This window comes from Haematobia irritans, chromosome 2, assembly GCF_050003625.1.
Source record: "Haematobia irritans isolate KBUSLIRL chromosome 2, ASM5000362v1, whole genome shotgun sequence".
In the NCBI taxonomy this organism is placed as follows: Eukaryota; Metazoa; Arthropoda; class Insecta; order Diptera; family Muscidae; genus Haematobia; species Haematobia irritans.
The window spans coordinates 84,633,527-84,650,380 of NC_134398.1; the positions used below are offsets into that span (position 1 = coordinate 84,633,527).

General features: G+C 33.5%; 2 protein-coding genes across 5 annotated transcripts; both read right to left on the reverse strand.

Moving 5' to 3' along the window:
- Positions 1–550: 550 nt before the first annotated feature.
- Cpr30F (Cuticular protein 30F) lies at positions 551–1,976 on the reverse strand. Its single transcript, XM_075295491.1, has 2 exons — positions 1,549–1,976; positions 551–1,489 (listed from the first exon to the last, which is right to left on the reverse strand). The coding sequence occupies exons 1-2, from the start codon at positions 1,555–1,557 to the stop codon at positions 1,070–1,072; spliced, it is 429 nt and encodes a 142-aa protein (XP_075151606.1). The 5' UTR covers positions 1,558–1,976; the 3' UTR covers positions 551–1,069.
- A 9,228-nt stretch (positions 1,977–11,204) lies between these two features.
- On the reverse strand, positions 11,205–12,953 carry LOC142225675 (uncharacterized). Of its 4 annotated transcripts, none has more exons than XM_075295493.1 (3): positions 12,670–12,953; positions 12,417–12,539; positions 11,205–12,354 (listed from the first exon to the last, which is right to left on the reverse strand). In XM_075295493.1, the coding sequence occupies exons 2-3, from the start codon at positions 12,426–12,428 to the stop codon at positions 11,317–11,319; spliced, it is 1,050 nt and encodes a 349-aa protein (XP_075151608.1). In that variant the 5' UTR covers positions 12,429–12,539; positions 12,670–12,953; the 3' UTR covers positions 11,205–11,316. The 4 variants fall into 4 exon arrangements, with proteins under 4 accessions (XP_075151608.1, XP_075151609.1, XP_075151611.1 ...); XM_075295494.1 differs by having other exon boundaries at positions 12,802–12,950; XM_075295496.1 differs by having other exon boundaries at positions 12,914–12,932.
- Between the last annotated feature and the right edge of the window lie 3,901 nt (positions 12,954–16,854).

Here is a 16,854-nt window from a genome sequence, read left to right on the forward strand (position 1 = left end):
AATATGTTAGAACAATACAAATAATATTTTCTTTGGGCCAATCCTGAAAATATATATGCTTGAAGCAAAATGTGCTTGGGGCATATGTTACAGAAGCGATTTTTTTAGGGAGAAGGTATGATTAATTCTTACCATTTTTATCCAATCGTATCAGATTAGATTTATCAATTTTTACTCCTGTAGCTTAACCTATATGAGGTATTGTCAAGAATATTACGTGCATTATTATGAACATTGCGGTGTGGTCACACTGGGCAAAAATGTCACAGAAATCCAAAAAGAATTCGTCCAACCTTTTTAGCTCATTTTTGATATATCACATCACGATAAGACTAATTTATACAAACAGAGCCCAGATATTTCGAAACTGCTCCTGGAAAAATGTTTGACCCTAATTTTGAGCACTTACATATTTGCCAAGTATGACCATGTCCTTATTCACAAATTCTGATGTACCTTCCAACGGATCAAGATCAATAATTTTGTTATTTTTGCGACTCACCTTAATATTTCCAATCCTTTTCAAATCCAATAAAAATTCCTGTTTGTGTTTTTTTTTTTGGGGTTTTCGATTGCATTTTAATGTCTTTTTTTGCTAAAATGCTCTGCTGCAATGCTCTTTGTGTTACATGAGTGGGCTTTTCGTGAACCTTTGTAAGAACTACAAACACACTCACGAATATGACCCACAAATTTGTATGTATGTATGTATGTATGTAATTTAATTAAATATCAATATACAGTTATAATATTTATACACGAAATAAAATATTTACAAAGAATGATTGTTACAGGAATGTTTGAGAGTAGAGACTTGGAGGACTGCATCAATTTGATACATACAACATGCGATAGCGGAATAAGAAGGGAATAGCATTCTTCCGGTGGATAGCGTTGTGTAGGATGCACCAGAAATGCGCTCGATGAGATACTCGAATGACTTGAATCGACGGACTAAACCTAATGTGACATACAGAGAAATTGGTGATAGGCAGTTCTAGCAGTAGGCGTAGGCGAATGTGAAGAGATGATAATGTGTCAGTAGAGGCAGTCGTGAACGATATCGTTATTAATGGTGATAGGGCAAGGGATAGGCCAGCTTGGGAGCACCAATAGTTAAGACTTTGGCAACTGGGGCTACTGCCTTGACCACTTTGTGGCCCAAAGGCTCACGGCGTACAACAGCATTGAAGCCATTGTGGGCATCTGAGGTATAGTCCACAGTACGCAAATGACCATCGGCGTCCACCAGAGTGTATTGTCCATGTACCTCATCGCCCTTACGCGATTCCGTTTGACTCTTAATATCTCCTGTGTGATCGTCATGTACAGAGTAGCTAAAGTCGTAATGGGCTGGAGCTTCCACCTCAACAGTCTTGACCAAGGCAGGCTTAATTATGGCAGCAGGTGCATGGTAGATATGACCCGGCCCCAAAGGATATTCAATGGCTAGAACGGCACTGATACTCAGAATGAAGAGAGCGAATGGCTGCAAGCGACATACCCTGTCATATTTGGATTATTCACAATTTCTCGAATAGAACTCACCTTGAACATGGTTAAAGTTTCTGTGGTTTTTGGGTTGCGAAGACTGGCACTTGATGGTATTGCTTAGACCTCCTGAGATGAACTATGATTCCTTTGAATCGAATGGCGACATTTATATATGAATGACTGACAACGTTTCTAGTCATTTTGCTGGTTCTAGATGGTGGATATGGTTAACAACCCCAACATGCGTAAAATGTAAAAAAGTGTTATTGGGTTGGTCTCTTGTGGTAGTGCATTGGGTGGAATTGACAAAATCTTGTTTTTTGCTTTGAATATTTTTTTTTTATTTTCCGAATTTTATCTTCATATGTGGGCCAGTTTCGTTGTCGTGTTTTCAGAATTGTCTGTCCATAGACGGATTTTGCACGATTTTGCGTATTTTTGCATATTTGTTTATATTTTTTGTTTTTGAATTTACGCATGCGCCTTATTACACAATTAGATCAAATATTTTATTTTTTTTGTTTTTTTTTTTTTAGCTGCCGGTATAGTACCAATGAAACGGAATGTCTTGGCTTATCTCCAAAAAAATGTTTACTTTGGCTGAGGTGTCATATCATTACAGTTGTAATCATTTTATCGTCATATTTTTAATCATAAATCAAGTTGCTCGCAAAATGGAAAGTACACGCAACAAACGAAAAAACATTTGACCGTATTTTTTATACCCTTCACCACTACTGTGGTACAGGGTATAATAAGTTTGTGCATTTGTATGTAACGCCAAGAAGGAAAAGTCTGAGACCCATCGTTTAGTATACCGATCGTCTTAGAATTAAATTCTGAGTCGATTTAGCGATGTCCGTCTGTCTGTCTGTCTGTCTGTCTGTCTGTCTGTCTGTCTGTCTGTCTGTCTGTCCGTCCGTCTGTCTGTTGATGTATTTTTGTGTGCAAAGTACAGCTCGCAGTTTTAGTCCGATTGTCCTAAAATTTGGTATAGGGTCCTGTTTCGGCTCAAAGACGATCCCTATTGATTTTGGACAAAATCGGTTCAGATTTAGATATAGCTGTCATATATATTTTTCACCGATCTGGCCATAATTGGCGTATATATCAACCGATCTTCCTCAAATTCCGTACATCCGAATATTTTATGAGTCTCGAAAAACTTGCAAAATATCAGCCAAATCGGTTCAGATTTAGATATAGCTCCCATATATAGCTTTCGCCCGATTTACACTCATTTGCCCACAGAGGCCAATTTTTTGCTCCGATTTAGTTGAAATTTTGCACAGGGAGTAGAATTAACATTGTAGCTATGCGTGTCAAATTTGGTTGAAATCGGTTCAGATTTAGATATAGCTCCCATATATATGTTTTTCTGATTTCGACAAAAATGGTCAAAATACCAACATTTTCCTTGTAAAATCGCCACTGCTTAGTCGAAAAATTGTAAAAATGACTCTAATTTTCCTAAACTTCTAATGCATATATATCGAGCGATAAATCATAAATAAACTTTTGAGAAGTTGTCTTAAAATTGCTCCAGATTTAAATGTTTCCCATATTTTTTTTACTAACATTGTGTTCCACCCTAGTGCATTAGCCTAAATTAAATTTTGAGTCTATAGATTTTGTAGAAGTCTATCAAATTCTGTCCAGATCGAGTGATATTTAAATGTATGTATTCGGGACAAACCTTTATATATAGCCCCCAACACATTTGACGGATGTGATATGGAATCGAAAATTTATATCTACAAAGTGGTGCAGGGTATAATATAGTCGGCCCCGCCCGACCGTAGAATTTCCTTACTTGTTTTTTACTAACATTGTGTTCCACCCTAGTGCATTAGCCTAAATTAAATTTTGAGTCTATAGATTTTGTAAAAGTCTATCAAATTCTGTCCAAATCGAATGATATTTAAATGTATGTATTTGGGACAAATCCTTGTATATAGCACCCAACACATTTGACGGATGTGATATGGTATCGAAAATTTATATCTACAAAGTGGTGCAGGGTATAATATAGTCGGCCCCGCCCGACTTTAGACTTTCCTTACTTGTTTTTTACTAAAATTGTGTTCCACCCTAGTGCATTGGCCAACTTAAATTTTGAGTCTATAGATTTTGTAAAAGTCTATCAAATTCTGTCCAAATATTGATATATAAATGTATGTATTTGGGTCAAACCTTTATATATAGCCCCCAACACATTTGACGGATGTGATATGGTATCGAAAATTTAGATCTACAAAGTGGTGCAGGGTATAATATAGTCGGCCCCGTCCGACTTTAGACTTTCCCTACTTGTTTTTAAATAAACTAATTCGTCGTATGACATTAAAAACTCTATTTCATTAATATGTGGAACAATTTTATATTTTTTAATTTTGTCTTTTCCTACACGAACAGAAATAAGCATATACAAATAAGTCAACATTTTTCCAAAAATTCAAAAAATATTATTTGACATAACATGAAGAAAAAATTATACACAAATGAAGCATAAAGATTTACTAAATTCGTGTTTCCAAAAAAAAAAAAAAAAAAACAAAATAGTTCAGATTTTATTAAAATGTGTAAATGTTTGCAATAAATGGGCCCATCTTGAACTTCGTATGGCACTAAAAACATTCTTGCAATTTTAAACTCCAATTTTTTCCTAAAAACTACAAAATTTTATTTAACAAATGAAAAAATTAATTATATCCAATACATTTTCTTGAATTTGTCGAAAAATGTTTACTTATTTTTGTGATATCAGTGTGATGTCAGCGTTTGTAATACAGTTTAGTTAAAATTTTCTAAAAATAATCTAAATTTTCCAAAATTACCTAACATGTTTCTTCCTGGTGGTTTCACTGTTCAGTGTTCCACTTTTAATAAGTTGCTGCCTAACGATTTTGTCCTGCTTTTACAATCTCAATCCCTATGAATATAAGATAATCATAAATTATTTTTTTTCCACAAAGGTTAGGGTCACTGAATGTTACCTGATAATTGAAGATTCCAAAATGAAGACGGATAAAGGGGTTGTTATTCCTTATATTGTTTTGTTATTGATTTTTAGTAATTTTCAAATAAACACCGAAAAATTTACTCGCTAATTTAATAAAACAAATATTTGATATATTTTATTTGTATTTTTCTATACAGATCATTTCATAAGAAATTTTAGTGAATTTGAGGAAACTCGGTTTAGTTCGGTTTTTGTTCCTTTTTATACCCTCCACCATAGGATGGGGGGTATATTAACTTTGTCATTCCGTTTGCAACACATCGAAATATTGCTCTAAGACCCCATAAAGTATATATATTCTGGGTCGTGATGAAATTCTGAGTCGATCTGAGCATTTCCGTCCGTCTGTTGAAATCACGCTAACTTCCGAACGAAACAAGCTATCGACTTGAAACTTGGCACAAGTAGTTGTTATTGATGTAGGTCGGATGGTATTGCAAATGGGCCATATCGGTCCACTTTTACGTATAGCCCTCATATAAACAGACCCCCAAATTTGGCTTGCGAGGCCTCTAAGAGAATTTCATTCGATCCGGCTAAAATTTGGTACATGGTGTTAGTATATGGTCTCTAACAACCATGAAAAAATTGGTCCACAACCATAATTATATATAGGCCCTATATAAACCCATCCCCCGATTTGGCTTGCAGAGCCTCTAAGAGAAACAAATTTCATCTGATCCGGCTGAAATTTGGTACATGATGCTAGTATATGGTCCCTAATGGTCATGCAAAAATTGGTCCATATCGGTACATAATTATATATAGCCCGCATATAAACCGATCACCAGATTTGACCTCCGGAGCCTCTTGGAAGACCAAAATTCATCTGATTCAGTTGAAATTTGGTACGTGATGGTAATATATGGCCTCAAACACCCATGCAAAAATTGGTCGATATCGGTCCATAATTATAAAGGGTGGTTAAAATTTCAAGGGCCGATGTTGATTTTGAATACAACACAAACTATTTATTAAATTATTGTAATTTTATTTTATTATGATATATTGGTATTACTCAATTATGTGTGGAACAAAATATCGACCAAATGGGCGCCGCGACCTCGGTGGCACACCTTCATCCGATGGTCCAAATTTTCGATGACGCTGAGTCATAATGGAGGTTCTATGCCGTTAATGTGCCGAATTATCTCATCCTTTAGCTCTTGAATTATTGCTGACTTATCGACGTACACCTTTTCTTTCAAATAACCCCAAAGAAAAACGTCCAACGGTGTCAAATCACATGATCTTGGCGGCCAATTGACATCGCCATTACGTGAGATAACACGGCCATTGAATTTGTTGCGCAAAAGAGCCATTGCTTCGTTAGCTGTGTGGCAAGTGGCACCGTCCTGCTGAAACCACATATCGTCCACATCCATATCTTCCAATTCGGGCCATAAAAAGTTCGTTATCATCTCACGATAGCGAACACTATTCACAGTAACTGCCTGACCGGCCTCATTTTTGAAAAAATACGGCCCTATGATGCCGCCAGCCCATAAACCGCACCAAACAGTCACTCTTTGTGGGTGCATTGGGTTTTCGACAATCACTCTTGGATTTTCATTCGCCCCAATGCGGCAATTCTGTTTATTGACGAATCCACTGAGGTGAAAATGTGCCTCATCACTGAAGATGATTTTCTTCGAAAATTGATCATCCACTGTTGCCATTTCTTGGAACCATTTAACACGTTGTTGGATTGTGTATCTCTCTATGGTTCAAATTGAGTAAGTCTGAACTAGAGAAATGTCAAATAAAATTCGGAAAAAACTTGACGTTTAGGTGTGGTTCACATTCAACATCGGTCCTTACAATTTAACCACCCTTTATATAGGTCCCATATAAACCGATCCCCAGATTTGACCTCCGGAGCACCTTGGAAGAGCAAAATTCTTCCCATTCGGTTGAAATTTGGTACGTGATGTTAGTATATGGTATCCAACAACCATGCAGGAATTAGTTCCTATCAGTTCATAATTATATATAGCTCCCATATAAACCGATCCCCAGATTTGACCTCCGGTGCCTCTTGGAGAAGCAAAATTCATCCGATCTGTTTGAAATTTGGTACGTGGTGGTAGTATATGATATTTAGCAACCATGTGAGTTTAAATTTGTGGATGACAGACTTTCGCAAAAGTCTCTACGCAATCCAGGGTGGAGGGTACATAAGATTCGGCCTGGCCGAACTTACGGCGGTATATACTTGTTTATGCTTGCTTTGTTATCAGTGAATAAGATTTTCTTGTTGAGTTGTAAATTTTTATACCCGAGAAGAAATCACTATTAGTAAAATTCCATACATTATTTTAGTTAATAAACTATTTCTGACTATTTTCTGTTTAGGATTTTTATACCACAAGGAGTAGATATAACATTGTAACTATGCATACTAAATTTCGTTGAAATCGGTTCGGATTTAGATATAGTTCCCATATATATCTTTCGCCCGATATGCACTTATATAGCCCCAGAAGCCTTAGTATTTTGTTTTAAATCTTGCACAGGGAGTAGAATTAATATTCTAACTACGCTTGCTAAATTTGGTTTAAGTCGGTTGAGATTCTGATATATCTCTCATATATATTTTTCGCCCGATTTAGACTCATATAACCACAGAGTCGAACGTTTTACCCCGATTTACTTGAAACTGTGCACATGGAGTAGTTTTAAGGTTCTGGATTTGCGTGCCAATGTTGATAGAAATCGGTTCAGATTTAGATATAGCTCCCATATGTATCATTCGCCCGATTTTCGGTCATATTACCGCAGAGGTCAAAGTTGTAATCCGATTTACGTGAACAGGGAGTTTGCACAGGGAGTGGAAATAATATTGTTACTATGCATACAAATTTTGCTTAGCTAGAAGACGCATTTCTCTAAAATAAAGTTATTTTCCTTGTCCAAAAGTCGATAAACTTTTATTGAAATTTTCTTTGTGTTGATATATTTTTAAGGCGCCTATTGGTTACTTCCATTAGTTTACTTGCAGCATACTCTACATATATATGTATAGGCTATTTCCAAATTAATATATGTTTACATCTAAGCATATTATATTTACAAACATTTTATGTCCCAAACATAATATGTTCTAACATATTAACATATATATCCCAAATATGTTATGCTAGTTTATGAACATAATATACATGCACTTAAAAATATTGTGTTAAAAAATTCGAGTTCCAAACATATAATTCTTACACCCAAACATATGAAAAACAGTCTTTTTCGTCCGTATATGACAAGCTCATTTTAAATTCATCGCTTCTGTTCCAATCAGCGTTGCCAGAATTGTTTCACCAAAAACCGCTAGATTTGCCCAAAAAATAGCTAAAAAAAGCTAAAAAAATGCTAAAAAATAGCTAGAAAAAAAGCTAATCAAAAGTCACATTTTTGATTGAAATTTAACAAACTTAAAGGCTTTATTTCACTTACAATGCATATTATTTTCATTTTAGTTCCACTTCTGTGAGACTGTAACAATATCTACAATGCATATTATTTTCATTTTAGTTCCACTTCTGTGAGACTGTAACAATATCTTAGCTCTGTTTGCGTATTCGATACATTTTGATTACTATCACAAATTTTTTACTGGAAGTCCTTCGTTTTGTGGGAGCTACCTTCCCAACACCTCTATTTTATTTACTTGTTATTTTAAAATAATAAATGATCTAAGCATGCTTTGGATTAGGTAAAAAAATGATTTGTCATTTTTTTAAATAAAATTTTAGTTTGGATTTGAAATTGTGAAAAATTCGAAATACATTACATTTATTTAAATTGTAGAAAATACTATCAAAGTGCCTATCAAAGTGCTTTAAAAACGTGCTAACGCCAACTTAAATTTCCAAATTCAGACTCGACTTCAAGTAGAAATTATTGTATATATACGTTTTTAAAATAAATTGTTGAAAAACATCTTCTATTTTTGAACGCTATTTTGGTTTGTGGTTATGATGCAAAAACTCCTCACATTTAAAGACTATTTCATTAATTCTTCCTTCTTTCATGAAAACATACCCATTTTTAAGTTGAATCGCTTAATTATAAGGACAAAACGACTTTATCGTCTTTTGGACAAGGAAAACATAAAAGAAATTCACAAATGCTATTATAACCAAAATTCGCGTTCGTATTTTAAGGAGACGACAATATTTTTCAGTGCACAAAGCTATTCACATCTACTATTTTAATTTAGTAATATCGTAATAACTTTAGAATATTATAATAACATAAAAAGGATAAACGAGTCAAATGATAATATTCCCAATAATTTACTGACAGTTTATCTAACAAATTTGTATGGTAATAGTAGATTTAAAGTTTACGATAACTTTTATGTATATAATGAAAAAACTGTACAACAAGGTGTATTTGCTACAAAAATGCCCGCATAATGGCTGGACTCATTATTAATGTTTCAACTGAGCTTTGAAATATGTGGAAACCCTTAGACTTGCAGCAAGGCTTAGATAAAAACGCCGATTTATCCATATTTCAATAGAAACATGTCGAAAATAAAAAAAGCCAAAAATGTCGAAAATAAAAAAAGGGTCATGAAAAAAAGCCAGAAAAAAAGCTAAAAGCTAAATGCATTTTTTCCCCGCTAAACGTCTTCAAAAAAGCCAAATCTAGCGGGAAAAAAGCTAAATTGGCAACGCTGGTTCCAATTTTGAATCACTTCACTTCATATTCACTACTTTTTGGCGACGCTTTTTTTGCTGGGCTGCAAAACACAAATTAGTATAATTTTCATTGTATTAAAAAAGGCCTCCTAAATGCCTGATAAATGATACGAAAGGTGTTCATAATGCATTTAACAATATTATTAGTAAGGAGTGCTAAAACGAGGCATGATTTTTGGAGAACTATCCGCCGCTGGGATATTAGTATATTGATTAATATAAGATCTATACAATTCGTTTTATAAGCAATATGTTTGTTTATAAAAGTAATTCGAATTCAATTCGCCGTCAAGACAAAAGGTAAATTTAAAAATAAATTTAAAAATATTGGCCTCTACTTTCTGTATATTACAGAACACATGAAAAAAATTCAGATTCAGTCACGAAATTAATTGACCCAATTAATTTTTTAATTGAAATGTCTTCAATCACGAAGATGATAGTATTAATCACAGTTTTAATTGGCCATAAAAATATACCTCATTAAACAATTAATTAGATAATTACAATTAATTTTTTTAAAATTTAATTGATATTAATTGAGTAAACTTAATTATTTTTTTTATTAAAAAATTCCATTTTCATGACGCTTCGTTGGAGCAACGTTAGCTAACGAGCTTTTAAACCCTACTATGGACATATCTGTTAGAGTATATTTGTAAATTACTTTCTGTTGACTGGCAGTGAAAGCCTAACGGAGCTACCTGAAAAAGGCCGTTAGTGTTTTAAGTTGATTAAAAAGTGATGATTTCAATTAAATTATTAATTAGGTTAGGTATAGTGGCAGCCCGATATTTCAGTCAATTGTGGTACCACAGTGGTGAACTTCTCTCTTATCACTGAGTGCTGCCCGATTCTGTGTTAAGCTCAATGACAAGGGACCTCCTTTTTATAGCCGAGTCCGAACGGCGTTCCACATTGCAGTGAAACCACTTAGAGAAGCTTTGAAACATTCAGAAATGTCACCAGCATTACTGAGGTCTGATATTTCATCGCTGAAAAACTTTTTGGTATTTGGTCGAAACTGGGTGTATAAAAGGCGGGCATGCTAACCATTGCAGCACGGTAGTTCCCAAAATTTTTAATTAATCGTTAAAAAATTTCAATCATTTTTAATTGACTTACTTAACCGATATTAATTTATTAATAGAAAAAAATTTCTGTTTCAATCAACTTTTTCATTGGATATAGTTTGATGATATTTTTTTGTGTGAAGAAAAAGTGGTGAAAGCCAAATAAATCAGTGGAAGTGAGAGAAATTTATAGGGATGATAAAATAGGTCAGAAAATTAAAATTTTCTTTTCAAATTATTTTTGCATTCTCTAAAAGACATCAACATTTATCCCAAAATAATAAAGTGTTCCTCCCAACAAACGATGTTTGTTGGTTTCATATTATCAAACAAATCATATTTTTTGTGTATAATATATAATTTTTATGTTTTCTGATCTGTTTGCTTTTTGAGCATATGATCCTTCTACGTTTATCAACCGATTTCTTTAAGTGTACGGTTTTGAAGAATAAAGAAACATGCTATGCGCCATCTCAAGGCTGGTGCAAGAAGTATGGACAATTTGCGGTTGCATTGCGGACAAGCCTTAATTGTAATAACGCACCTCTTTTTTATATTCAGGCTAGATCTGCGTTAAGATGGATTTAGTTCTCTGTATATATTTGCTTCAACTCAATGTTAGACTTCTAGTAGTCTCCATTTTCATTATTGAGGGAGAAACACAATTTTTATTTGGTTGTTGTTCCCCCTACGGTAGATACACAATTTACACTCTCACAATTTGAACTCGGCATTATCGTTTATGACAGTGTATTTGCAAACCTTTTATCAGACCCCACAGAATTCTGCGTTCTTTTAGATTTTTAGATAAATTAAATAGCGACACATTCTTGCCATCAACTACGTGAGCGAAGTGTAGAAATCTTATCTCCGATTACTGGATTATCTACCAATGAAGATCAAGTGAGATGATTTATGGTTTGTGGTCATTTATATAGATTTTTATATTAAAATTTAAATTAATTATCAACTACCTTCCGATTACGCTAGTTATAAATAATTTTAAGTTCTATGTAGTTCAGCATCACCGACTATACGACAGGGAATAGTTCGGCGCATCTGGGTATTGTGGATAGGGGTCATAATGTTCCACTGAGGTCGGGTTGTAATAGGGGTCGTATAAGCTGTCATAGCTGAGACCTTCGTTTGCGGGCACTGGTGATGAGAACGAGCCCGCTCTAGGGCATGGCACTGCATGGTTGGATGTGTGCGGGATTCTATTCGATTTGTAGTTAGGGATCCTAGGACCAGCCGCCGCCTTTGAGAAGTGTGTGCTAAAGTACCGGGGCAAATCGTGGAGCTCCGATGGCGATGTTGAAAAATATAAAGTCTGATGTTTGTTGACATACGACAAGTCTGGGTTAAGATCCTCAATGCCAGCACCGGCACTGGCACGGGCTCGGGCGTAGTTGTAGTGGGGGGATATTACTGGACTCTTGTAGTACGATTGTATTGAGTTGTACACTGAGGAGTAGTCTTCCACTGGCTTATTGTAATTGTGGGCTTTGGGGTAATCTTGGCAATTGCATTTGGGCGGATTGCCACTGTGGACGGGTATCAGCTTTCTTTGGTGATAGTGTGTCGACTCGATTCGGCCATAGGGAACGGGCTCAGATATTTCCGATACTTGGACGATTTGTTTCTTACTTTCAGGATGGGTGATTACCTTGCGGCAGAATTCCTTGCAACCAGACTTACATTCACAATAGCATTTCTTATAGGCTTCGTTTGAGGGTGTCGTCGTTTCAATACCTTGGGTTGTTGTCTCTTCCGGCTCCTCTGCTCCACCTGAATCTGGTGTAGTTGTAACTACTGTTGATGGTGGAGTCGTTGGTGTAGTAGTTGGAGGCTCTTCGCTTGCAGTTGTTGTCTCCGGCATTGGGGTTGTTGTTGTTGTTGTTGTGACGCAAGGTGGTGGCGGCCTTGCGGCAGTGCTATTCGAAGCTATTTCGTCACAGGGAACCTCTTCCCAAACCTCTTCCTCGCATTCATAACAACCACCGGGATAGGCAGACACCATGCCGGAGAAGAAAAGGCATGACACAACAAAGACCGCAGCTATCTGCAAAAAGGTAGAGAACATTAGCCACCAATGGTAGTTGACAAATGCCCGTACACACTCACCTTTGGATTCATTGTGCACGTTCCATAAATAGTTTCAAGCTACGAGGGCACCAACTAAGAATAGCGGTTAAAAAATAGACGTCGAATATTTCGGCCGATAAAACCAAAACAATGGTCCAGAGTCTGAGAAATAGGAAGAAGTACGTTAACAAGTCAATACCAGAAGCGTTCTAAACTAAGTTAACGGCCAAAGCAGACGTTTTATAATGACCAACGTATTTTTGCCGTCGATCCAACAAAAAAGTCACTCAACTGTGATCGACTATGGACGGAAGTTTTGCCAAGTATCACGTTTAATCGTTTATAGCACAATGGACTGCTAATGTCTATGTGTGTGTATGTGTGTAGTTTATTGTAAGAGTATGTATTTGTTTTTTGGACCCACCCCAGCATTGTAGTCTTTCCGACTATCTATGCTTGACATGACCTTAGACCCCTCTCCCTATGACATCATACATAGCGGCTAAGAGTTCCCATTGATCCAATAGGGGTCTCACCAGCAGAAAGAGAGCTTTTGAATGGTTCGAACATTAATCGAAATTTGATGGTTGTTATGTCAGCCGCCGTTCTTTATAAATGAAACCTCTAGGCGGAAGAACGTGATGGAAATGCGCTAGTCTTTCACCAAGTTTTGCAGCTTCCTCATCACTCAAGTACCAATAAACTTCCGACTTACACCACCACCCGCCCGCAATTATTGGACCATGGCTTAAAGTCACTCATGGAATTGAGTGGCTAGAATATCAGCACGGGCCAGCGTGTGTCACATAAAATGAAATCTTGTAAGGTTTTCAGACTTCTGAAAGTTTAGGCCATTACTAAACCAAATGGTTTTGCTACAGAATTTGCAGCTATATTCTCAGCTGTCTACACTGATGACAAAAGCAAATGAAAAGTATTGAAGTCTAGAAGTGCCGACTATTATTAAGAAAAAAGAGATTTTTTTTATTATGATTTGTCTTTATTCACTAAATTAATTGATATTCACACAAATTTTTGATTGAAATTCCTTGTTATCGATTTTGTTTTTTGAAACTATTTTGCGTGTGTGTAAGGAACTTCCCCCAAAATGTTGCAAATGTTTGTAGAGATTTACAAGTTGTATCCATTACAGAAAAACTCATCAAAATCGGTTCAAACTTATATTTTTATTGATTTTAACTCGGAAAATTGTTCTAAGAAATATTGCTGAATATACACACACAAAAAAATTTTTTTCTGATTCAATCACGAAATTAATTGATCCAATTAATTTTTTAATTGAAATGTCTTCAATCACAGAAATGATAGTATCAATTAAAAAATTAATTGATCCAATTAAAAAATTAATTGATACTATTAATTTGTGTGATTGATTTTTATTTCAATTACAAAAATTGTTGAATCAATTAAATTTTTAATTGTATATTTTTCAAAACTCAATTAAGATTTTAATTGGAAAAATTTTCTTGAAATTTTTTTCTGTGTACCATTCCCTAAATTGGTATCTTTTTTAAATTTCATGCATTGGATTATTCATTTCCAGTGTAGGAGGGGGTATTTGTCACCAAGCCTTTTTGTTTAATAGTTACATTGACGAGAAAAATATTAGTTTTCACCTAGAAGGTAGCACCCTGCTATATATATATATTATTTCCCTACCTTTGTTATGAACATCATCTTTACAGCTAAGATCTTAGCATTACGTACAAAATCGTGAAGTGATTGGAACAAATTTTGTTTAAATGTTATATTAAGTTCATACACCCTTACCTTTTTGTATGCATAGCTAGTATTCAGATGGAAACAAAATTTATTAATCCTTAAGAATTTAAAATAATATGCTTGGGAGACAATATGATCCAAAGACGTACATTCTTGTATTGAAACATATTTGTTTGTAGATTAAGTACACACAAATTTTTTTTTATTTCAATCACGAAAATCGCGGATTCAATCATTTTTTTAATTGAAATGTCTTCAATCACGAAAATGATAGTATCAATCACCCTTTTTGATTGAAAACCACACGATTTCCAATTAAAAATTTAATTGACTTTTGTCACGGAATCAATTAAGAACGTGATTGATTTTTAACATAAAATTCAATCACAGTTTTAATTGAATCAATTAGAATTTTAATTAATTTCGCGACAAAAATCAATCAACAAATAGTTGATTCATTCATTCAATTAAATAATTAATTGAAATTGGCTATAAATTTCAATCAAAAAATTTAGTTTTATTTGAAATAAAATAAAATATGTGTTTCTTATAAAACATATTCAATATTTTATTATTTTTTGAATTATCCAATAGACAAATAAATTTGGTTCTTGTCATTTGTGTGTTATGTTCTAACATAACTTACACATACAATTACTATCAATACCAACTATAGGGTGAAAAAATAAACTATATAAATCATTATCTTCCTTATCATAATAACCATGTCCCTTCTAATATGTAGATGCGCCTAGATTTCCAATAAATCATAGAATATCAAGTTCAATTCTTAGTTCCAGGTTGCAGATTTATAATCTTCTTTTGCAGTTGTAATCTTTATACCCTTCACCACTACTGTGGTACAGGGTATAATAAGTTTGTGTATTTGTATGCAACGCCTAGAAATAGTGGTCATAGATAGACCCATCTTTTAGTATACGGATCGGCTTAGAATTAAATTCTGATACTGCGATGTCCGTCTGTCTGTCTGTCTGTCCGTCCATCTGTCTGTATATGTAATTTTGCGCACAAAGTACAGCTCGCAATTTAAGTCCGATCAACCTCAAATTTTGCATAGGGCCGTTTCTTGGGACAGAGACAATCGCTATTGGTTTTGGAAAAAAATCGGTTCAGATTTAGATATAGCTGCCATATATATTTATCCCCGATTTGGTCATAGTTAGCGTGTTTATCAACCGATTTTATTGAAATACCCTACATCCAAATATTTTATGAATCTCAAAAATCTTGCAAAATATCAGCCAAATCGGTTCAGATTTAGATATAGCTCCCATATATAGCTTTCGTCCGATTTAGACCCATATGCCCACAGAGGCCAAAGTTTACTACCGATCTTCGTGAAATTTTGCACATAGGGTAGAATTGACGTTGTACCAATGCTTGGTAAATTCGATTGAAATCGGTTGAAATTTAGGTATAGCTCCCATATATATCTTTCGTCCGATTTGAACTTATATGGCCACAAAAGCCAGAGTTTTGCCGTGATTTGCTTAAAATTTTGCACAAGGGGTACGTTTAATAGTATCGTTAAGTGTGTCAAATTTTGTTAAAATCGGTTCAGATTTAGATATAGCTCATATATATATATATATATATATATATATATATATATATATATATATATATATATATATATATATATATATATATATATATATATATATATATATATATATATATATATATATATATATATATATATATATATATATATATATATATATATATATATATATATATATATATATATATATATATATATATATATATATATATACATATACATATATATATACATATACATATATATATATATATATATATATATATATATATATATATATATATATATATATATATATATATATATATATATATATATATATATATATATATATATATATATATATATATATATATATATATATATATATATATATATATATATATATATATCTTTCGCCCGATTTGTACTTATATGGTCTCAAAAGCCAGAGTTTTGCCCTGACATACTTCAAATTGTGCACAAGCGGTACTAATTTTTTACTATGAAACCTCAAAATGTGTCTTATATAAGACATGAAGTAAGAAAAGTGTCCGATATAAACGAAATGGCCTGTGATTTTGTATCAAAAATTATTTTTTTAATGCCAAAATAAAAATTTTGTAAAAAAAACTTGTAATAACTTTTATTTATAATGATTTTTAGAAGAAATTCTAAAACTACAGAGAAAAATTAAATTCAATTAAATTTTTTTGAAAAAAATTTCAATTAAAATTTTAATTGAATTTAAAAAAGAAAAATATTTAATCAAAAATGTAATTGGTTCAACAAATGTTTTAATTGAAATAAAAATTAATCACTAGACTTAATTGTATCAATTAATTTTTTTAATTGAAACAATTCATTTTTTAATTGACTTTGGTGAAGACATTTCAATTAGGAATTAATTGGATTAATTAATTTCGTGATTGAAGATAAAACAAAATTTTTCTGTGTGTAACAAACGAACAATGCTTACGATACTCGGTTTCCAAACGTTTGTTTTCTTTGCATGTACGCACGCAATCATTTAAAGTCGTGTTACGTATTTGCCGGTACACTGCAACAATTTGAAAGTTTTATGGGAGCTATATATTATCTGAACCGATTTTGACTAAATTTGACATGTGTAGTTAGAATAATAATTCTGAATTCTAACACTTCTTATCT